Source organism: Culex quinquefasciatus, chromosome 2 (assembly GCF_015732765.1).
Source record: "Culex quinquefasciatus strain JHB chromosome 2, VPISU_Cqui_1.0_pri_paternal, whole genome shotgun sequence".
Taxonomy (NCBI): Eukaryota; Metazoa; Arthropoda; class Insecta; order Diptera; family Culicidae; genus Culex; species Culex quinquefasciatus.
The window spans coordinates 214478418-214502733 of record NC_051862.1 but is presented as its reverse complement, the minus strand read 5'-3'; the positions used below and the strand labels follow the sequence as shown (position 1 = coordinate 214502733).

Sequence of the window (24316 nt, the reverse complement as noted above, 5' to 3'; positions counted from 1 at the left end):
CCTTTTTTTGTATCGCACATAACTCTGTCAATTTCTCACAAAACTATGATCTTTTTGCATGAATTGAAAGCTTACACATTCAACTATGTTTGGCTGATAAGGGTATTTCACCAGATAAACTCTTCGAATCATGCCATGAGTTTTAAAAAAATATTTTAAACCGGCATTTTCAAAATGTTGGGGGTAATTTGATCCCCCTTTCAACATTTTGAAGAAATCTTAAGGAAAATGATTTTTATTCATCCAAACTTTTAATTTTCTATAAGTTACAGAAATTTCACATTAAACCTGTACGTTTGTGTTCAAAATATAACAAGTTTAGCATGCAAAGTATTTAAAAACTTTAAATTTTCTTTTTTAGACCAAAATTGAGCATGTTTACAAAAGCTGGTAATTTTTGTTTACAAAACTTTTGAAAAATGGTTCAAACTGCAGTAAGTTATGTACAAATATACTAAAGGAAACTATGTACGAAAACCCAGCCCAATTATTTAATCTTGAAGCTGATTCCAGTGACTGTAAAAATGCAGGGATCAAGTCTCCCTAAACGCACTTTTTTAAACAATTGATTGTAAAAATAGTATGATGATAAATTTAACGTCAAAAACGTAAGGGTTATGGAGTTGATTTGTTTATCAAACAATTCATGTATAAACAATATTTTTTGAATAATTTTTGAGTGTTTTCTATACTAAAAAGATCTCTTGAAAGTTTTTTGGAGCACTTTTTAGAAAAATGTGTGTAACTCTATCTAAACATTTTTTAATTTTTTTCTTTGTTTTCTACAATGAGTTTTAGTCAATTTCGCACAACTTTCTAGAACAAAGCTAATTGTTTTACCCACATGCTGACGAGATACAGGCTTGGGATCAAGTGTCCCCGGGGATCAAGTCTCCCCACTCTCCCCTAAACCAACAATTGTTTTGAGTAAGATTTCATTATCATAAAATCATAACTTCTCTATCGACTCAAAATTTGTGACTCAAAAATTGTCCCCTAAAACATTTTTTTTAATTTCAGAATACGCACTTTTTTTAATGGAATGCTGCCAACATTGTATGTAAAAAATGATACGCCCTTTTCCTCATCTTTTTCAAATTTGATAAATAAAAGTTTTGATCTGGCAACACTTTGATAATATTTTGTGTAGAATTTATTGACAATTTTTATGCCGGATATTATTAACTTCGATGATATTTTTTCTGAAGCCACTGTTTTGGTATCCATTTGACTGTTTCGATATGTTATAAATTTCGATGATCTGGAACACAGAAAAAAGTCAATTCCCGTAATAGTGAATTGTGAATAGTGAATAGTGAATTGTGTTCATGAACCACGAAATGCACCATACTCATGAATGCCTTCGTGGTTCTCAAATTCATGAACACAATCCACAATTTCGAGAATTGACTTTTTTCCGTGAACACTGTCGCGAGATATCGAGAGTTTCAATGACTATTTTTAACTTTTTAAGGCTTAACGTGAAATTTGGCTCACCTTATTATATTTATTATTACAGTCCAGACTCGTTATCCGAAGGACATTCAAAATTTTATTTCAGATAATCGAATTTTCGGATAATTGAGTTTCAAAAAAAAAAAAAACTTGTCTTATTTTTGATTGTCGAGGCCCTCAATCTACGCTAAAGTGATTCAGAATGTTTACATTCATGATGGCGACCAAAATGGATGTGATGAAAATTTAAAAAAATTGTAACTTAATTGGCAATCGACTATTTCTATTTGGCTACATGTGGTCAAGAAGTTAAAATTTAATTTTAAAGGTATAAAAAAATGATTGTTTTAAATGTTCATGATTCGATTACGCGATTATGCATTTAAACCTTCAGATAATCGCAAGGACAAACGAACTTTGCACCCAGAAGTGGACATCGGCATACGAGAGGATAAAGAGCACGATTCGGTAGTAAAATGGTACTGTGTGTTGACTGAGAGGATAAATCCCAAAATTACCGAGAGTACTTTACTCATGGGTTCATCTTCAAAAAAAGTTCATCTATAAAAAAAAGGTGGCGAGACTCGAACCCAAGACCTTCGACATGTTGAACCGTGCCGTTGCCGTATGGGCCACCATGGTTCGGTGACTAAGTGGCGGTCATTTGCCACTTAATAGAATGAACTGTTCCAATGAACGAATGAACACGCGAGAGGACTATACTCTCGCAAAATAGCACTTTCCTCACGTTTCTTTTCGTGAGGACTATCCCCTCGTTCTTTAACATTGGGTGTAGACATATTTACTACTTAGGTAGTGTGCGTTCAGCAATTGTTACCAATCACTACTTTTCAATATCGGATTGAGTTTAATAAAAAATAATACAGTTCAGGTCCAGACTCGATTTTCCGAAGCCTCGATTATCCTAAATTTCAATTATCCATGGATTAAAAGTAGTATAACTTCTTCATGTTATCTAGATTACGCAAACTCAACATCGTCAAGAACATTGAATCATACTTCAAATATGACTAATTCATAGTTTACTGACCACCTAGCTTGCTGGTAACAGAGCATACAAAAAGCTTTACACAGAAAAAAAAAATCATGGTAATATTACATCTGGGAAGGGGTACATCTTTTATGTCAGAAAAAGGGGTAATTTTACCTCTGTAAATGTGTAATTTTACCACTTTTCTGGTGTTATGTCACTTTTTCAGTCTAAATTGAGGTAAAATTACATCATAAAAGAGGTAATATTCAACCTTCCAAAATTAAAGCTTCCAAATTTACATTATTTTTTTCTGTGTAGTTTACGATATAAAACAGAGTCATCTTGAGAAATGTTACACCTTAGTGGTTCGAACAGTTTCAAAATTCCCTCCAGTGTTGGCGTAGAGCACGCGTGCTTCAATCATGAAAGGAAAGAAAGGTAAAAGTCGACACAGAGAACGACTTGATTAGTATTCTAGAGATAAGCTATCTCAGCCTGTCACATCACTCCAGTGCGAAACTAGGCCCAAGTGGGACAATTAGAACGCCTGCTTTGCGACTGATAGAAGAATTAAGCTCAATTCGCGTGAACTAAGCGCTGCTCATAAAAGTGACGAAAAAAACAGTGCCGTCAAACCCCGTTCCGGACTGGCTGGTTTGATGGTCGTCCAATATAGTTCGCGTGTGTTCCGTCCAAATTGCACTTGTTGATCGTCGTTTCCGTCTGTACAGTCACTTTTTTATTCGGTCTTGCCCCAAACGGCTGGCTAGACACAGAGAGTGTTGAATGAACTTTGCATTGGCGAATGGAGACATCGTGTAACTAGAGAGAGGGAACGCTGGTGTTGGTGTGCTGAAACCGATTGAGAATATTTAATACGGGCTCTTGGACTGGTTCCAAGAACGTACGGAAGAAGCTTTGCAAAAACCAGACTTGCTTTCTCTTGGCCATGGAGCATAAATCATATCTGTAGAACGATAGTAGAAGCAGAAAAATGAGAAAACTTTATTAAGCTTTACTGGGTCATGCTTCTAGTTGGTAATTTGCAGTCTCCCCAGGAGGAGTTCGTCTTCGGTTGAAGAACACGAACATGGCTTCTGCACCACATCCTGTCTGTGTTCGTGCAGCAGACACATCCGACGAGTGTTGTAGGAGTGATACCACAACTACTGTAAAGACGCCGAAGACCGTCTAGTCGTCGATTGTCGTTCAATATCCAGCCGTTAGCCACAGCTTCTGTGGATGAGGTACTGAATTGCAAAAAAAAGCCCCAAAGGTGAACGGCTGTACTTGAACTCAACAGAGCACCGAGAGCAGTGCAGAAATTCAGTCAGTCGGGAAGTGGTTCCATTAAATCTGGAGGAAAAGGGTGACTTCTACTCTCCAAGTTATGCCTCTCACACTCTCTAGGAGTTCTAGTACGGCGAGCAATGGATTAAGGATTACGTTGGGTGTAGTGAGTAATTAAACGACAGATTTAACGCCCTCTGCCGTCGCGGATATGATGAGGGAGAAGCAGAAGAATGCGGAGAACATGTGGCGCCAAGCCGCGACCAGTTGGGGCAGGTTAGTGACCCACGAAGATGGCAATCTCTCTCTCTCTGTGTTGCATTCCGTGCGTGTGTTTATGACTTGCAGCACAGAAACTCATGAAGGATGTAATTTAATTCGAAGCAGGTTGAAGAATTCAACAAATTGGCATGCAATTTAAAACATTCGATTATAACTTTGAAGCTGGTCAAAAATAGCACCTTCAAACCAGTTTTAATTTATGGTTCCAAATCGTTAAGTTTTGATATTGGTTTTTTGTTGTTGATACCTGGCTCTGGTCACGTAACGGAGTCCAGACCAACGAAAGTTTATTTTGACGGTTTCCACGCACGTCTGTTGGGGTATCATCATGACTTGCGGAAATATCGTGGAAAAGGAGTTTTGCGAACGATTCATGCTTGCATTGCTACTGGAATGGAATGATGAATGATTGATGCAGCATGTGAATGCAACTGGAAATTTGTTTGTTATGACGTAATGCCATTAGTTCTCAAAGTAAAATAAAACAAAACGTTTAAATTAAAAGTTAAAAAGATTTTGTCCTTGTAAAAATGGTCCATAAACCAAATCAAAAAGATATTTTCAGCAAACTTAAAAATTTGAACGAAACCGATTCAAAATACATTTCTTTGCACTGCTTTTAGATGTAAGGCATGCATGTGCTTATTCTATAATTTATGAAATTTTATCAAATTGTATGATTCAAACAGCACAAAAATCTCTTAAAATATTGTGTTCTTGAGTGCTGATATATTTTTAAAATAAATAATGTTAAGTTAATTGTAATGAATTTAAATATTTTTTTTTCATTTATTTTCGTTTCCCTATTCAACTTGATGGACATAAAATTAAAAAAAAAATCAGCGGCCTTATTTTAAATAAAATTTATATAAATCATGTGGTAGGTTTTGACGACATAGCCCATTTATAATGGATTTTTGTTAAATACAGTCCAAACTCGATTATCCGAAGGCCTTGGCAAAATTTCACTTCGTATAATCGAAACACATTTTTTTTTCGATGTCTTTTTGTATTGTTGTTGCTTAAGTATTATCCCTGAACTATAAATATAACTATAACTATAACTAAGGCTACCAACTCTTGCTGAGCAAAAATCCGTATACTTTACCGACATGACACCATGGTATGACAAAAATGTCAAGGAATTATTTAGATAAATTTGGAATTTTAGAAATAGACATATTTTTGTTAAACGTTTAAAAGTTTACAAAATATCAAGTTTGCTTTTACGAATAATATCGTTGTTAGTGTTTTCACAAAAACATTTCTAGAGCTTTTATTGGAAAGGTCCTATAAATACAAGCACAACACAAGGTTTTCACAAGCTTTAGAAAGCCTTTTGATCTTTTATTTGATAAATATGTTTTGTAAGGAATTTGACAATTATTGACAATTATTGACAATCAAGTATGAACTGAGGAAAACCCGGAAAATTATGTAAGTTATCTCTTTAAAATAAAACTGACAGTTAAATAAAAATGTCTAATTAGCAAAATCTTTGACCCAATCAAAAAAGCAATGAATTTTTTAAAAAGTTGTTAAATTCCGTACAAATCCGTATTATGCGAAAATTCCGTACAAAAAATCCGGCCTGTTTAAAATCCGCGGAGAGGGTCAAAAATCCGTACGGTAAGGAAAAAATCCGTACAGTTGGTAGCCTTAACTATAACTATAACTATACAGTGATTCAGAATTTTAAAATCCAAGATGGCGGCCAAAATGGCGATAAGGAAAAATTTAAAATATACATTTTTTTATTTAAAAGACAACCAAACATTAAAATTTGACAAAAATAGGTTCGGAATTATCGAGTCTGGACTGTATAAAAGTAACACAGAAATCCTGATTTTGACTCAAGGTTTACTATTACATTTTTAGACAAGGCTTTGAAGTCTTTAAATCAAGTAAAGAAACCTATTTAATATTTGTGATATTTTATTTAATGAAAAAAAAAAAATGGTTTATATATCTAAAATTCTAAGATAAAAATCTGTTAACCCTTAAACGCCAAAATTTTTTTAGAAAATTTTTATATTCCCCGTGAATGAACCCATTATTATTTAAATTATTTAAAAATATTTAGAGGCATAGTCTGGGAAAGTTAAAAATTTTCTGCATACCTATTTTTACACATAATATAGAAAATATTAGTGAAAAACAGCTTATGTTGACCCCTGAAAAACTGACATTTTTTTAAACATTGGCAAAGTCACATAAAACAAATTAAACTTCCAACCATACAATTTTCAAAATTTTTAAGAGTTCTTCTTCCCAATCCTTTTTAAAGATCAGAAATCGGTTGAAAATTGATTTTTGGCGATTTTTTTTTAAATCGAAGCACGTCTAGAGGCGGTGTTGGGTTGTAGAGGGTTAAGTCAGTGAGCAAGAGAGCAATTCTCTTGTCTTCAAGCTTCAAACAGTTCTCTTTAACTGCAGTGCAATTATGGTATCATTTTATGGAATGAATGTTGTTTTATTTGTTTAATTAGGCCATTGAAAATTTTATTTGAAGCTTTATCTCCCCCCCCCCTCCCCTTCCTGTTAAAAATCTCCACACAATTCAAAGGACAAAATATAATTACAAGAAGAAATAAATTTGCATTGAAAAATACTTGTAGAATCGATTTAATGACGTCTATTTTTCGCTCTCCCATTGATTTTGACCAGGGGCAAAGAACAAAAACTTTTTTACATTTTTTACAATCAATTTATTTCTCTCTAGTTAGGTTAAAAAGTATTACTTTTCATCAAAGTACTGAAAAAATCAACTTTTTAGCACTCAAATGAGCGTTATGATGAATATTTCATCACTCTTATTTTGTTCATGATAAGTAGGCCACTGATGGAAAAAGAAATTCGAAGCTGTCCACATAACATGTTCCCATAGTGAGCGAATTTTCTAATTTGAAATTTCATTGATGTTAATAACTTTGACGTAGTTGAGAGAAAATGCAGTCTTCCAGTTTGCCATTACAAATCTTCATATCTTTTCAAACTAACTATGAAGAAGTTAGAAATTTTAGGAAAAAAAATGGATTAACATCTTTTGATCAAGAATCCAATTCACCATAAATCTCAAACCAAACCGGTCCAGTTGAATCCAAATATTTCCGACTTTATGGTCACGCGATCTCCCTTGACGCAACGACGTCCTTCAATACCTCACCTCACACTCAAGATCTCCTTGTCCCTCTTCATCACACCACGTAGGTGGTGATGGCGAGGGTTGGCAATCATTAAAATCACAATCGAGTTTATTACCTCCTTGAGCGGCGTCCAAACACTTTATTCGCGATCATCTTCTCTCATCGCCGCGCCACTTCACGGGGTCATTACGGGGGGAATTTGAGAATAAACAACCCGCAAGTTATGACAACAGGAGAGCTTGAAGGTGGATCGGTGTGCACCTGCGGAGGATTTTGAAAGGGTCAACACCTTGACGTGCGCGCTTCATACTGCATTCCACCGGATTTAGCTGGAGATTGCGGATGGATGCGCTCCCCTATGAAGACACGCAGTAATAATAGTACCGAGCACGCGTCGCGGTGCACTGCGGTTTATAGAAATGTGGGTTTTAAAAATAAAACACCCGGCTTGAGTTCGATCTGTATGCACAGTATCACCCTTCCCATTCCATATTTATACTTCTGTATACTGGATTGGAAGAAACAGCGAAATATAAGCTGCTGGTATAAGTTCAGGTTTGTTTTGTTTACTAGTCGGCGAATGTCGATCTGCTAGTAGCGGCGCAGCTACTGGAACTAGTGTGGAATGTAGGTGAAGTTGATGGCCCCGATCATGGGTCAGATCTTTGGCAGCACCACCATTGATGCAGCCGTTGAACTCTCTTCAGGAAGAAGGCAATAACCCAAAGAAGTTTGTGAATGGCACTGGGTCTTTGTCCGGAATCACAAAGCTTGGTGTGAATGACTCTTCAGGTTGTGAGCACACTTACCTCGCGACGTAGAATCGTTTGTTATCCTTCATCCTGGATTTGGCACTTGGGGGTTCGGGTTGTAGGTTAAGGGTTAACTATAGCTGGCCGGTATCAACGCTGGAAGGCAAACAACCTAATTTGCGACAACAACGACGTTGGTGCCATTGACTGACGCGTATAGCAAACAAGATTACGGACTCTTTTCGCTGTAGATTGTGCGTCCTTTGAAGAGTCTCTCGAAGATCTCTCTATGACTATCATCAGCCGGGTGATTTGTCCCGAGACTCGAACAACACCAAAGTGCGACACTACATCCCATCGGCGGCTATTCCAGCGGGAAGTCGGATTCGGCACAAGTCCCCTGATATCACAGCTGCTACTGTTTGCTCGTGCACCAACGGAATTATGTGTTTGCAGAGGGGGAAAAAACTTGAAAAGGATATGACACAAGGATTCACTGGAATATGTCTTGTGTGTGCTTGTGCCGGAACCTTCAGGCAAGTTGGTGACACAATTTCTTTTTCCGCCCGCTTTGCTCCACTGAAACAAAGCATCAACTTTTTCGCAATAATCGCACAGCTTTTCGCTCAAATCAATCCAATTCGGGCTTCTTGGAGTTTGTAACTTTGTTGTTATCGCTTTATCACCGTCTAACAAAGAAAGGCACCATTTTCCAGAGCCGAAAATCGCCGGCACTTTCCCAAGACGAAAAAATAAGAAAACTCAGCAAAAACTTTTCCCCCCTCCAATCACCACACAGAAGAAACAATGAAAAATTTAGGGTGGGTGGAAAACCTCGGAAAAGTAGTAATAGAGTGATAGAAAAAAGGTCGCGCAGTGAGAGAAAATCCGCACACGACCGTTCGCGTTGAGCGTCGCGTGGCCAACTGAGTTCTCTCTGTTTGAAATCGGTCGCGACGTCGTCGGTCGACGGTGGCGGCGTCCACGAGTGTGAGTGAGTGAGTAAGTGCGCTCTCGTGTGTGTGTGTGGATCTTTTCTTGAAGTCGTCGGTGTCGTTGTTGTGGGGTAAGGAAGTCGGCTCCTTGTTTGTTTGTTCGGTTGTTTGGTCTGGAGGACGACGGTTTCGTCTGGACGGATCGATGAGATTTTTTTTTGGGTGCGAAATATGGGTGTGTGAGAGTCGAGAGGGATGAGAGAGAAATTTCTTTTTTTTTTTTTTGCTAGAATCATGTGGGGGAGTTTGACGGAGCGAAGGAGCTGGATTATCATTTCCGGTGGAATGGATTGGTTTGATTGATATTTTTGTGGTATTAATTTCGCGAAACTTTTTATTGCTTTGTGAAAGTTTTTAGTGCTCGTTGTGTAGCAATGATCATTACTCTAATTGAAACACCAAACAGACGACATAATAAAATATATTTCTTTCAAATAAGATGATTTGAGACAGACAATTTGTATCAATACCGTATTAACGTTTCAATATGGTGAATCCGTAGATGTAAACAAGCAGCCTATTCCTTTCTTACTCAACCTAAACTGTCACTAGAGCAAATGAGATAGATGGTTTGTTGACATGTGATAGATTGTTTGATTTTTAAGTCTTCTTCATAGCAACGCCGCTTGGAAGGCATTGGGAAATCAACACAGTCTAGACTCGATTATCCGAAGTCAAATTTGCAGTTGCTTGTTACATATCAAAATAATTCGATGATTAATTCGTATACTCATGAAATTTTACAAAATAATGTAAACCAAAATTCCACCATTGCCTTTACACGCTTTAATGGATCACATTTTTTATCAAAACCATCTAACACCACCATCTTGGAACATGGTTCTATCCCGTTCTCCATAATTCATATCCTCATAATTATTTTTTTCTGAATTCCATTTCCAGAATGCCATTCTCCAGAACTGACCATTCCCCTGATATCCATTTGCCAGAACGGTTCATTGCCCAGAATTAACCATTCACTAGACATTTTTATTGATGTTGTTTAGCATCTTCAAATCCTCGAAATTTTTAAAATCTTCAAATCTTCAAAATCTTCACTGAAAAAAATAAAGGTACCAAATTCCTAAATTCTAGGAATTTTGGCTCCTTTCCTTATTAAGTAATCCAAAAAACCCGATTACTGAATAAGGAAAAGAGGCAAAATTCCTAGAATAAAGGAATTTGGTACTATTTTTTTATTTCAGTGTTCAAAATCTTCAAAATCTTCAAAATCTTCAAAATCTTCAAAATCTTCAAATCTTCAAAATCTTCAAAATCTTCAAAATCTTCAAAATCTTCAAAATCTTCAAAATCTTCAAAATCTTCAAAATCTTCAAAATCTTCAAAATCTTCAAAATCTTCAAAATCTTCAAAATCTTCAAAATCTTCAAAATCTTCAAAATCTTCAAAATTTTCAAAATCTTCAAAATCTTCAAAATCTTCAAAATCTTCAAAATCTTCAAAAACTTCAAAATCTTTGAAATCATCAAAATCTTCAAAATCTTCAAAATCTTCAAAATCTTCAAAATCTTCAAAATCTTCAAAATCTTCAAAATCTTCAAAATCTTCAAAATCTTCAAAATCTTCAAAATCTTCAAAATCTTTAAAATCTTTAAAATCTTTAAAATCTTTAAAATCTTTAAAATCTTTAAAATCTTCAAAATCTTCAAAATCTTTAAATTCATCAAAATCTTCAAAATCTTTAAAATCTTTAAATTCATCAAAAATAGAAGGTTTAATCACTATGTATTTCATAATAATCTTAAAATTACCCGTCTTTTAGTAAAACAACAACAATATCCATGGGAAATGGTATTTTTCCTGAACAATTTTATTTTTTTTAAATATTTTAATTGATATCAAATTGTAAAACAGTTCGTTAACATTATGTTAGTTGAAAATGCACATAAAATAAGGCCTATGTTTTGCAAAACTGAATTGCAAATTCATTTGATTTCCAAGGCAAAACATCAAAACGAAAACATTAAAAATTCATTTACGACACTGTTTACCAATCTGAGCTGCACCAGCTGTTCCAACACTGTTTTTGTTGTTGTTTTCATCCCTTCAGTCTGCTTCTCCCCCACCAGCCAACCTTTCTTCGTCGATAGTGATGGCGCTATCGTTCTAGCGATTCTGACTCAGCCCCACAGCGGGCAATTTCTTTGTACTTTTCTGCTCCCACGACGCTTAGTATACTACAGTTTATACACAATTAGTATAAATAAAATAAAATGTTATTTTGAAATTTCTGTGTGATTTTAAATTTAAAAAAAAACAATTATTCAGTGTTCTTCTTTAAATTTAAATTCGTACAATATATTTTTACTGTCTATCCTCGGTTTGATCCAAGGCAAAGTTCTCACAACAATGCTTCAAGACTTTGTTCTTACAACACACTCTGGTGGGATGGAATTGAAGCCCCGAGAGCTCATCAGCTTTCCATCTCATTTGTCCGTCAGCTGTGCCGGGGTGGAGGTGGGGGTGGTCGATACACGCAGAAAATTAACCAATGAGCGGTAATATTTTTTTGCTGCTTTGTCACAGTGCAAAACACATGAAAGTTACACCGGAGCGTACGTGTGAAAAATGAACAAGAGTGCCCTTGTCGAGTGATACGTTTTGATCATCGCCATCATCTTTTGCTCGTCGGGGGGAGTCCAGCGAGTGCGAAGTGATGGGTTTTTGGGAAGGTTTGGGGGAAAGTGATGTGAGATGTGGTCTTGGGTTGATTCGGGATTTTTCCAATATTTTGGATTTTAGATACTATAATACTATTTAGATACTATAACGGATGACGATAAACGTCATCATCGTTTACACTAATTGACAGCTTCAGGCTCTGGTTTCCATCGGAAGCCAACATCACGCTCTATCTAGGCAAGATTTATGGGCTCACAAATTCATTAAATTTCAATCAACTGCCAAAGGAAACACCCCCAGAGATGACGAAGAACCGCTGCAGACGACAAGAAGCTAATGCCTACATGTGTTCTGTGCTGAAGAGTGCCTCGAGTCTCTCGCCACATCGGTCGACTGAAGGTCGACTGCTCAGGGTCGCACAAGTTGAAATCTGCTACCTTGTGTACCATGATAAATGGTGGGAAAATGGAAATCATGCCTCATATGGCAGCAGGATGAAGACGGATTACATGGGAGTACCTTTTAGTACGGTTGAAGTTTCGCTTTTATTCCGTGTTTTGAAATTTCAACTTCGAGACACCGCTGAAAGATGGATGTTTTTGAAACTGTCTAGTCCCCAATGGTTGACACTTTTATCTAAAAGCACGCGGAAATCAGCACAAAAAGGAGGTGGAAATCAGCACTTTTTTGCTTTTCGCGAGTTTTTTTTCTCTTTGTTTTTTGTCCTACGGAATTGCAAGGATGCTCAGATTGTTCGACAAAACGTGAGCTAAAATAAGGACTCTTGCTACGACGGCATGCGATACGGATGCCACGTAGTGGAATTCTTGTATGGAAGCAGAGGAAAATCATTTTTACACTGCAGAAGAGAAAAAGCTAAGTGGAATCTTGTCTTACAATGTTGTAATTTGTTCAACGAGTAAGTACCTCCCCCGTATGCACGTATTGACTCTACAACAGATAATTACGTACCCAAATGCTTTTAAGATTGTGTCGTACATTCGTGCTCAGTTTCACTTCTTGAATCACACTATTTCACTAGTTTTTTTCTTTCTTTCACCACAAATAAACTAGTTCACTTCCTTCAGCGATCGTGCCTTGCCGAACTCCTCCAATGGTACTGACCAACCTGGTCGAGTCTCACCAGCGAATAAAGTGATTATCTCGTTGTGATCTCGATAAGATATGATTTGGCCCAGGATTGATTCTGATTGATTCACAGGAAGGTGTGAACGTGCGATCAAAAAAAAAAAAAAAACTAAAACATATTTGTCATCTATGCGAAATGCACATTAGCACTGCGGGTCCAGGATGTTAATGAATGTGCGAAGTTAAAAGTCATTGGTTTTGAGCTGGAATGATCCGTTTGGTGGTAATATTTGGAAGATTCGGATAATGTGCAGATTTTAAAACTATTATCAAATTAAATTTATCAAAAATACTCGATAAATATCTTTATTTTTTCATCAAGTCTCGTTGGAGGTTATGTAGAAAAATTCTTTGTGTAACGAAAAAAAAAACCTCTCGCTAAAACAACATAACAGGCCTTTATTTTAATAATATCATTGGAATTCTTTTATAACTCTTCTAAACACTAACACTTCTTCATGAATTCCACATTTTTTTTATATTTCGTTGTTCTTTTTAGGATTTCGAAAATTTTGATGTTTAGAGCACTTTTGAAAAAAAAAACAATTTCAGTAAATTATTTTTGTATTTTTTTAGGTGAGTTGCTCCATCCTGCATTTTTCATGAGTCTTTTTGTAACATCTTAGGCTATTTTCACAAAAATTTTGAACGAAAAAAAATCGTGGGCTCACCCTCAAATTTGACTTTTAAACTTAAAACCCGATTTAATCCCACCTGGGGTGAGATAGAGCCTTTCTTACAAAAGGAAGTTAACGGCAGTTGATTTTTTTTTTTCAAAGAAATAGCAATATAAAGAATGGTCCATTCATAATACAATTCGAAACTCAACCATATTTTTTCATATAACTGAAAAGCGCTGGTTTTTGCCCCATTTGCCATGGCCGGTTGTAAGCTGTGCTCGCACACAAGCATTTTCGATTTTTAAATCAGAACACATTGTTTTTGAGACAGAGAATTAGCTCACAATTTGCGATGTTCGTAATGTTTTCTGCATATCGCTAAATTGTTCGTATTCTCTGAGTGTTTTTTTGCACTTTTCAAAATATTAAAAATTAACGAGAAAACAAAATGATTCCGTCTTGCTCCAATGCGTTAAAGTGGTTACAAAATAACTGGCAGAAAGTGTTTCAACACCCGAGAATTTGCCGTGTTGTAAACAACGATACGGTACGGTAAAGCCGCATAAATGTTCTTGAAAGCTTTGAAACGCCTACTGTAATTCACTAAACTGTCATTTAGGCGTTAGGCAAAATTGTGAGCTTTCAATAAGCAAGCATTTAGGCGTTTTTGGGATTGGGAAGCATACAACGACTGAGCGCTCGGTGGGACTTCACTACGACAAACGCAAACGTACCGAATAAACCACCTTGGTGCGCTGGTACGATGAACAAAAATACTAATACACAAAAAGGCTAGTACCGAAGCTAGAAAACCAAATCCGCGATGTGCATTGTCACTGGCACATGGGAAGCTTGAACGCTTCCCAGAAATTCGTTCGCTCAGAGTTCGATCAGAGAATGAGCAAAACAAAAAAGAAAGGCAAAAGAATGAGCATGAGGCTTCAGAACAGATAGCTGCTTGCGTCTAGTTTGCGTTAACTGAAGCTTAGCATAGAAAATAATGATAGGCGATGTGTGATGAACGAGCAATCGATAAAGCAACTTGCACTAAAAGGGGGTAATCTGGTATCAAAACTCTATACGCGCCAGCATCACGCGCCAGCATTGCTCGCGTCTGCATGTGAAGCTCAACTTGACAACTTGTCGACGAGGCGACGAGGCGACGAGGCGACGAGGCGACGAGGCGACGAGGCGACGAGGCGACGAGGCGACGAGGCGACGAGGCGACGAAAATCGATCGTCCATGATTTTTTGCAGATTTTTCGAATGAATATTTCTCGAGAAATGATTTGGGAACGAAGCTTGATTTGGCGTCGGAGCCAAAAGCAAACACTATACCTTTCTTTAGTAAGAAAGGCAAAAATGGAAATTTTCTAAAATCTGAACGGTAAATCCAAATGAGGTCAAATTTGTTTCAGAACATCGAGTATGGTCTAGATTATGATGTGGAGAAAAATTAGATAAAATGCCAAAGGAATAGTTTTGGCATTTGGTGAAAATTGGCTTTTACCTTTTTAGGGTTTTTCCCTCACAGTGAATTAGTCCACAAGCTGTAAATCAAAACCACATTACCGACATGGATGAAAATTTGGGAGGATGTAGGGCTGGAAAAATGCAATTTTTTGGACAAATAAACGATTTCAATACTTCAATTTTCGACCGAATTTTCATTTGAAAACCACCTGATTTGGTGAAAACACACTCCGAGTCCCCATAAAAATGGATAAATTCAAATTTGGTATGGAACTGGTTCAGGTTCAGCACATCCCCTTTCAAATGCGCCCAAGAGAGCTTAAATCCATAATGTGGGCTCTGAGAAACCCCCTACCACAAAATTGAGCACTTTTTTACCACACACGGACGTCACGCGTGCTCTACAGTAAATTAAGCGCCAAAATTCGGATATTGGAGGCAGACGAATTCTGTCATTGTCAATCGATCGGGCGTCGAAAATCGATCGTCCATGATTTTTTGCAGATTTTTCGAATGAATATTTCTCGAGAAATGATTTGGGAACGAAGCTTGATTTGGCGTCGGAGCCAAAAGCAAACACTATACCTTTCTTTAGTAAGAAAGGCAAAAATGAAAAAATCTCATAAAAGTGGAGTGTTTTTTTCTTTCAGTGTATTTTTTTCGGAATGCCCGTCAAATTTTCTACAAGTTTGTCTTTGACCACTTTTTGGTACGATGCAATGGCGAGATACAGCAATATTTAAATTACGAAATACAAAAATATTTAAAACACTTACGCCCTTCTCAAATGTCACTATCGAGTGTAACTGGCTCCATACACACAAAAATGGCTTATATAAAGGTAGGATAACATGTCTACAATGTTTCATTGAGATCGGAGAGGGTCGAGAAAAAAGTACTTAAAACAATTCCTGTTTTGACCTGGAATTGCTCAATTACCAATTTACACGGAGACCATTATCAAACATTGTAATATTAGGAAACAAAATTCAATCAATCCTGAGTAAACCACGACGACAACTTAGAGTTTTATTTCATTTATAATGCTACCTTGAAAATAAAATTATAAAATAAAAATACAATTAATTCAAAAATAAATAAATAAATAACGACTCCGAGCAAGTCGAATGTATCTACGGTATTTTAATTTCAATAAAAACATGTTTGCTGTCATGAACATTTTGAAATAGTAAAATAATCACAGTTTATTTTTAAATTGTCACTTACAAATAAGGCTAGGCCCCTTCAAAGTCAGGCCAGAAAAATCAGGGGGTTCAAATTTTCAATGGAAATTTAAGTGAAATCAACTGAAATCAATTAAAAATGCATTTCCTTGCGTTTAGAATCATTTTTAGCGTGTTTGGGTTGATTCAGAAATAATTGAAATTTTAATAAATTTTCAATGCAAAAAAAAGATTTTTGAATGCTATTTTGAAATTAAATTATTTTTATGAAAAATATGCGAAAAATATTTGCTTCAGCCTAATTAAACAAACAAAAAGCTCAAACTCATAAAAATTCAAATCACGATTTGTTGGAAAATATATGCAATCATCCTACCCTTTGTTGTTTGTGATTGCTTACAAAAAAAAATGCAAATAAGCTTTTAGGTAAAATTAGAAGTGATTTAAAAAAAATGCGCAGGAATTCTCGGAAAATTCAAAATTTTACGAATTTCAAGCAATCCGCAAAATCGTGAAAATTGACTAACTCAATTACAGATAATGATGGAAGATTGCTTTTAATATTTTTGTCAAGACTTTTTCGAAAGTCGATCATTTCGAATTATCGCTAAGCGGTTGTTTTGATCCTCGAATTTATATTTTACTAATTTTCTGCGCAAACTTTGCAGATGTTTCCGACAGATGATACTCAAAATATATAGATTTAATTTGGGGGTGTTAGCACCTTGCAAATTTAATCAAGCAGGTGCACAACATTTGATCAAAACATTCATAGTAGTCTCCTGGCCAATTAGTGGGGCCAGTGGAAAGTATTAAAGCAGTCTCTTGAATTTTTGGTTTGTTTTTATTTATGCAAATTATTGGTTTAAGTCCCATTCCCGGAGCGTTTGTTATGGTATGTCCACGAATCCTTCCTCACAGAATCCTGGCTGTGGTTAAACAACACAGTAGGTCTGGCCTCTCGAATATGCTTTAATTTTTATATTGAGAAAAAGAACATGGGGCGTATATTTTTTTTGCATTTTGGTTGTATTTAGCTAAAGATAATTTTCATGTTTCATGTTAAAACAGGATTCCCAATGGTTCATCAATTTTTTAACAAACCCGAAATCATACCCCCAACAGTATTGACGCCAGAATCCACATTTTTCAGGTAATTTACGACGCATGCTTCGCAGATGTTTCGCCGGAGGCGCTAATCCGCGTTCACGATTCAGACGATTTCGGGGCTGCCACGTTAGCGCCATGCAAATTGAGTTTAGCACGTGAACACAACAACAATCAACCAGTCGACGACAACCAGAACAATCTGCGTTTTCGTCAACCGGCCACTTAGTATCAACGCTGAGGTAAGCGTGCCGACTGGGCCAATTTTTTAGTGCAATTATCAGATTTTTTGGGCAGTGCTTTCTTCCGCTGGGACAGATGCGGGTTGAATTTTGGATGGAAATCGACCACAATCAAACCGCAGACGTCGGTTTCGCAACCTGATTGATTTTCGAAATTGACTTGTGAAGTTGGGTTCCGTTCAAGGTTTGTCGGATTGTCGGAATTCCACCGCTAAATGTGGGCATGATAGGCCTGACGTGTTGCAAAACCCATAATCCAATAAGCCTCGTTTGGCCTTCTGATGAGCCTCTTCAACGCGTGGCGCTGATGGTGGATCGAAAGTGGTTCAACAGTTCAACAGCAGCAGCCTTGGCAGAACCGAGAAGGAGTAAAAAACTGGAACACGTTGCTGGTTTTTCTGGGTAAAGTGACAGGGGGTTGAGTCGTGTGGCGTGGGGTGGATTTTTCATCGTGTATGCATAAAGCTCCATTAGGGGCCACTTTGTTCTTGTGCTGCTGGAAGATGTGCGACTTTCCAACCTCTTCATGTATTCATGGTCGTCAGCGTGGTACAGCTGCTCCAGTGGTGAATCTTCTTGTTTGCTGAGTGTACTATAAGGAGAGCTGGTGCATCCTTGACGAGGGTGAAGGCAGAGTCCTGGCCGCTCGAAGTGCATCATCCTTACTGTGTCTACTAGGGCAAGTAGTAAAAGGACGAGGAGCTTGAGAAAGCTCGGCGTGATTGCAGCAATGGAACGTGTCTGTCCTGCACATTATTCCAAAGTGGGTGTCAGCAGTTTCAGTTATGAGCCATTTCCCTAAATAGTCATGCAGATTAGTTGAGCTAAGGAAAGAAATTTGCTTCGATTGAAAAATTCCTGATAGTTTTATGATTAAGATTCAGCGAAGATTGAAGTGACGATAACTATTTCAAGATCGGTGTAGCTCAATACAGTAAATGAAAATGGCTCATAAAACTCCTCAAGCAGAGCAATTTTCCAGCCGAACAAGTTTAATAACCATCACCGGTAGCGAACATCAATCCGGTGCAAACTTATTCTATCCGGCAGGTCTATAAAGAGTAAACGATTACGGCGCCGCCTTTGCTAGGATAACAAATTTAATTAAAACAAGGGGGTCGGTCACCAACCACTTGCCTACCGCAAGCAAGCTTTTTGCCAGACCTCTGCACACATCGCATCAAATTCCATCCAGCATAACCAACTTGAGCTTTCAAGCTCCAACGCCAACGCTACCTGATCCATCATATGGTGTGGTCTCGTATCCCGGCCTGGTGGCACAGAGGCTCAGATTTATCTTGGTCTTTTTGAAGGTTAATTACTCAATTAAACCTTGTATTCTGGTCACGTTATGGAAGCTTTTTCCGGTTTTCTTTGTGATCGAGAAGATAATCAGTGATTCATTATTGTTGCTATACGGTGAATTGACGGGTATTAATGTATCAAAACTTCCGAAAAACTGTTGAAAACCAAATTTTGTCATTTTTCGCTCAAATAGGTTCAACAGAAGTTGTATTAACCTTCTACTGCGCAATTTTTGATCCTAGCGTTTTCATTTTTACCGTGTTCAATACGTTGTTTAGAGCATTTTTTGTTCAATCAAAAACATTAGGGTAGAGTAGTCATCAATGAGACACGGGGAACAATGATAAAATGGCTCTCACAAGTCGTAGTTTCAACCAATCAGGCTCATATTTGGGGGAAAGGTGTGTCTACTGGATACACGTCTGCCATTATAGGGGCTTTGCTTATGGACGCTCCCTTGAAAAGTTATTCATAAATGTTTGATTCTGGGGTGTAAAAGTAAATTATGGACAAAAATTACTTTTTCGCTCGTAGGCTGCCATTAACACCAAAACTAATATATCTTCAAATTTCTTTCGACGTTCCATAGGAATTGAGTTGGGCTACAAAGTCCTTTCATTAGGTTTGGCCAAAATTTAGAATATACCCAGTATCCAGGACTGTCTCATTGTTCCCCACTCATTTCAGCCCATGGGTAACAATGAGACACTTTGATTTTTTTCATTAAACTTTTCAAAATCAATGAAATTCTTTGAAAACATGAATTAAAAGTGATTTTTGGCATATTTATAGAGTTTTAACTTCATTTAACCAAAAATACAAAGTTATTTGGTATAAATATACGAATTTTACAAAATTTAAATACTTTTTAGTATAACTTTTGTTAGTTAAAGTTTCATGATGGCAAAATTGCTCTAAAATGTTCAAGGTAAGTTACCTGCAATGGAACAATACAAAAACATGATGTTTTACTAGAAAAATCTTGATTTTCGTAGTATGTCTCATTGTTCCCCAGCTGTCTCATTGTTCCTGCCAAGTGCGTCTACATTGAAACAGTTGAATAACTCTGGCTGTAGATGTCGGATCGATCTCATAATTTGGTCAATGTTAGAACACATTAAAACAAAGAAAATGCAACAAAAAGCTCATTAAAAAATGCTGATGAAAAAAATAGAAAAATCGTTGAAAGTTGAAAACCAAAAGTGTCTCATTGATGACTACCCTACCCTACTTCTCTAGTTTATATCATTCTTGTTTCATTTATAGTATTTTAATTTGCATTTATCTTGTTTAAGTTTTTTTTTGTTTCTGATAGTACTTGGCGTACTCTACCACCTTACATCATTACCTTTTGCCTTACTATAGTTTTTCATGTTTTTATGACACTTTTTCTATTTTTTGCTTGTTTTTCACATTTTCTACTGTAGAACGATACCATCATCATTAAAATTAAAAAAAAAAAAATTGTTACAGGCATATTAAGTGTAAATTGTTAGAGGCATAGTCTGATACACACAGAAATGATTAAATGCGGCATCTGTCAGGTTTTTAAGTGAATTTAACTCAGATCGGGGTGAATTTCACTCAGTTTTCGTGTGTGTGAGTCTTCATAAAATTTTGGCTGTTGTTCATAGAAAAAGGTACATTTCTTTCCAATTTTTTTCTCTTTTGGAAAAAAATTAATGGTCAATTAGATGTTTTTATGAGAAAAATTCAGAAAAGTTTTGCCTGAAAATATATTTGTTTCATTTAATCACAAAAAGGGGTTTTTTTCCGAAAACTATATTTTTATTATTTAAGAATTTACATGACCATTTTTTTAGGCAAGAAAACATTTTTTAAGTATTAAAAACATACTTAAAAAATTCAACAATGATTTTAAGAATTAAAATTATGTTTACTATCTAAAAGTACCTTCACCTTGGAAGGATTGAGACTACAGTCTGAAATAGGGTGGCAAATTTGAGAACACCCACTGAAATCAATAAATAAATTCGCCTTATGTGTCCGTGTAACGATTCCAAAAAATCCGTGTAACGATTCTTAACAAAAAAATTAAATGCTTCTTGCTCTGGTAATATTTGAATAATCGTCAATGAATCTTTTTACAAACAAAAAATATACAAATATGTTTAACGTGAAGACTTCCATCACGTCACTTTCAATATTTTGACAAAATTCCTTCAACAAGTTGTTTAGAATAGTGCCCTACACATGCTGATTCCTTTTGGTAACGATTATCCCATTCCTGGCAAAGTTATGGAAATCGTCATTAATCAATGATTGCCAACTAGGACGTCAATGACTGTGTCACAAAATTATATAAATTTTGAAGCCCAATTGATTTAGATAAAAAAATTCCTTCAGTGGCTTCAAGATGGCAACAACCGGCACATGCTGATTCATTTTGGTGCTGACATTCGTTAAATTGAATTTAATTCAGAATATTTTATAGTGATGATCAAATTTCTTCGAAAATGATCAACGGCTTCACCTTAAAAAAATCGAAATGAATCATTAACTTACAAATGCAAATGTGTTTGAAATTCATCGAAATGAAATATTAACTTTCAGCTTTACAATTGAAATGATTATTGAGAAGATTTTTCCAAGATTTTTTTGGATGAAATTTGTGAGTCATTTTTTCTCTCGATAGGTTGGAGTAACTTGTGCAATCGGTAACATTTGTTTTGTTTATTGAAAGACAATTTTAGGAATTCAGAATTTTCAGAATTCAGAAATTTCGTTAACTGAGTCGCCTTTGAAAATCCAGATAATATTTCTTTGTTATTAAAGATCATGACGACAACGCGAAATTAATTCATTCAAAGCACTTAGGAATTCACATTTTGCCAATCAGCAAAGCAAATAAATCCTCACCGACTGTTGTTTTTGTTGATGTTGAAAAACAGGTTTTGTTTTTCACAATGTGTCAAAAAGAACTGGAGCGTACCAATCTCTTTGACGCCTCCAGTAATTCTCGGTGGGAGGAGCTTTGTTGATTTGATATCACGAAAACAGTGTTTGTTCCTTTGATGTTGTTGTTTTAGTCTTTAATCCAAAATGAGTTTTCTTCAATTAATTTCGCTTATTTTGAATTTATAAACACTTTATTCTTTAAAAATGCTGTCCTATTAAATAAGTAACGAAACGGGAGCACACTCTTCATTCATAAAAGCTCATCCTGTCGTCCTGCCGGTATAAAACCAAGGTGATAGGATAATCGCCTCCAGACGGGATGTTCTGCTTTACGGTCTCCTGGCAAGGCTCAGCCTCGCAAACTGGGTAAATCCCTCTCCGGGCCGGCGACAGGATAATGTGATTTCCGAAAACCCTTTTCAACTTTAACAGCCCTGCCTTCCGGTCTCGTTTCATCGAGCAAATGGTCCTTGAAGTTGGCACACAATTTAATAGTTAATAGTTTTCTCTCAAACTTAACTTGGATATCGATTTCTTCATAGAACTGGTTGAGCCAAACTGCATAACTTTGATCTCCGTAGAAGGTGCACCACTAGCACCAGCTGGTCGGATCGTTTACGAGATTGAATCAGTCGGCGGTACCAAAACGGGGACGTCGTCGATGTGGACACGCATAGTAGAAGCTCGACTCGACGTTTTCAACGGGGGTTGACTGTGTCAAGCAGTCTTGGTTGATTATGGTGATTATAGATTTCATTAATCGACTCTTAAAAGGAGCGAGTTTTAAACTGGGCGGATAACTGGAATTACTCAGTGATTACTGAGTGTTTTTCGAAAAACGAAGGAGTTTTCATTACAGCACGATGATTGAACGTTTGAAAGTGTATAATTAAATTTCTTAGAGGTAATTTACTACCACAGCTGATCAACTGGAGTAGCATTAGCAGTTTAGCTTGATTGAGTACCGGACAGAAATAAAATAACTCTAAGTAATATCCATAAAAATGACGCCTCAATCAAACGTCAAACTTTGGCAAATGTGCTGTTGCCTCAAAGACGCCGTGATAATGCCTCCCAGTAACGATAGTCACGCAGCTCTGCCCCACTCTGATTAATGTGTCACCCCGGATTATACCTTTCCGACGCGACAGGTCGGATAATGAAAATATACTAGTTTATTACTGGGAAACTCTAAATTACCATTTCAAGCCTGAAAAGACAACTTTATTGGTGTGCAACTTTACGAAAAATTCACCTTCCCAGAAGAAAAAATAGTCCCAAATTTAGTGATACTTTTTTTGTCCACCACTTGACCCCCCAATCATCCACAAGGTGAAACTTTTGCACCTTTTCGGGGAACGTTTTGGTAAAATTTTCCTATGCCTCGGGTAATTCATATGAATAAAACCGGTCGCAGTGGGAGGCTGCTCACTTTGCTCCAGTGCAAATCAACCGTAAGAGTCGATCCGTCCGTCCGTCTGGCTGGTTATATTCATTACCGTCATGGGATCCGTCGATTCTCTCTGATCTGATGAGAGAGAGAGAGGGTGGGCAAATTCTGCGCAAAACTTTTCCATCAACTTTATTTATTTTCCTACGCTCGTTTGCCTGGCGTGAGTGACGAACGAAATGGTGTTGGGCTGCAAATTTGGGTAATGGGGGAACTTTTCCGTTGTTGAAATATGAATGCTGATTGTGAAAAAAATTGCGGATTTTATTTTATTTGAATGACAATATTTGCTGCAAAAAAAATTTCCTTTTTAATAATGTTTATAAATGTCCTATTGTGATAGTATACATCAGAAAAAAAAAAAACATTTGTTTAAAAGATTATGTTATAGATTAAAGATGATTCATACACATCTTATTAATTTCAAAGATATTTTAAGTTTATACCGTAGAAAACTTGATTAGCGAAACCAGAGTGACTTTGAAAGCTTGCTTTGTTGAAATTTTCAAAACATGATACAAATTCAAACGAACGGTTTTGAATCATGCTGAATTTGTAAGAGATGTTTTGCCCTGAAAGTTTTCAAAATCAACTTATATTGATTGGTTGTAGTTATGTCAAAAATGTTTATAAATTTGATTATTTGTATGGAAGAATAGTATTATAATTCTCTTCCTAAGGGGTTACATACATATGAATCGAACAAATTTCGAAGGGTTATATGAGCACACAGGTATTTTTCAATTTATTTTCAGGGCATCAAAGTATACATTTTCCACTGCTTACAATTTGGAGACATTTGGTCTTACCACTTCTAAGATAATTCTATTTAAAGTTAGCAGTTTAAAAAACTTGTTTCAAGATTCTCAAGATATATTTCGTGTGCATGATAAAGCCCTATAAAAAATTTTATTTTTTTTATGGCAACTTTTTTAAAATCGGCATTTGTCATGCACACGGGACCTGCTTAACGAGTTTGCACCAAGAATTTGAGCTAATTTGGTCAAAGCAGTGATGAAATATCGTGGCATCCGTTTCTTTAAATGGCCAACTTACATATTTATATCTCAGAAATGGCACGACCAAAAGTCATCATTTTTTTCAGCGGTTGAAAAAACATAATTTAATGCTTTGAAAACAGTTTAAAAAAAGGATTATCTGTGTGACGATATCTGATTTACATGTATGTAACCTCTTAAAAATGAAGGAAAAAATATTACTTTTTAAGAGCGAGTTTTTCACCAATGGGTAACAGGTCGTATCGAAGTGCTCCGTTTTCGATGAAACTTTCATCGTTTGTTTGCCTATAC

At 36.3% G+C, this 24316-nt stretch overlaps 1 protein-coding gene across 12 annotated transcripts in view; it reads right to left on the bottom strand.

The window, feature by feature from the left end:
* Positions 1 to 24316, bottom strand: part of LOC6038009 (electroneutral sodium bicarbonate exchanger 1) — an 89458-nt gene that overhangs the window by 54251 nt on the left and 10891 nt on the right. For 9 of the 12 annotated variants that reach the window (XM_038257153.1, XM_038257144.1, XM_038257152.1 and 6 more), the window contains exon 1: positions 7977 to 8840. The exons of 2 other annotated variants lie outside the window; for them this stretch is intronic. In XM_038257153.1, coding sequence (XP_038113081.1) covers positions 7977 to 8008 — 32 coding nt within the window. In that variant the 5' untranslated portion in view covers positions 8009 to 8840. Of the gene's footprint in view, positions 1 to 7976; positions 8841 to 24316 lie in introns of those variants that run through there. One more of the 12 variants, XM_038257157.1, reaches the window with a different exon arrangement.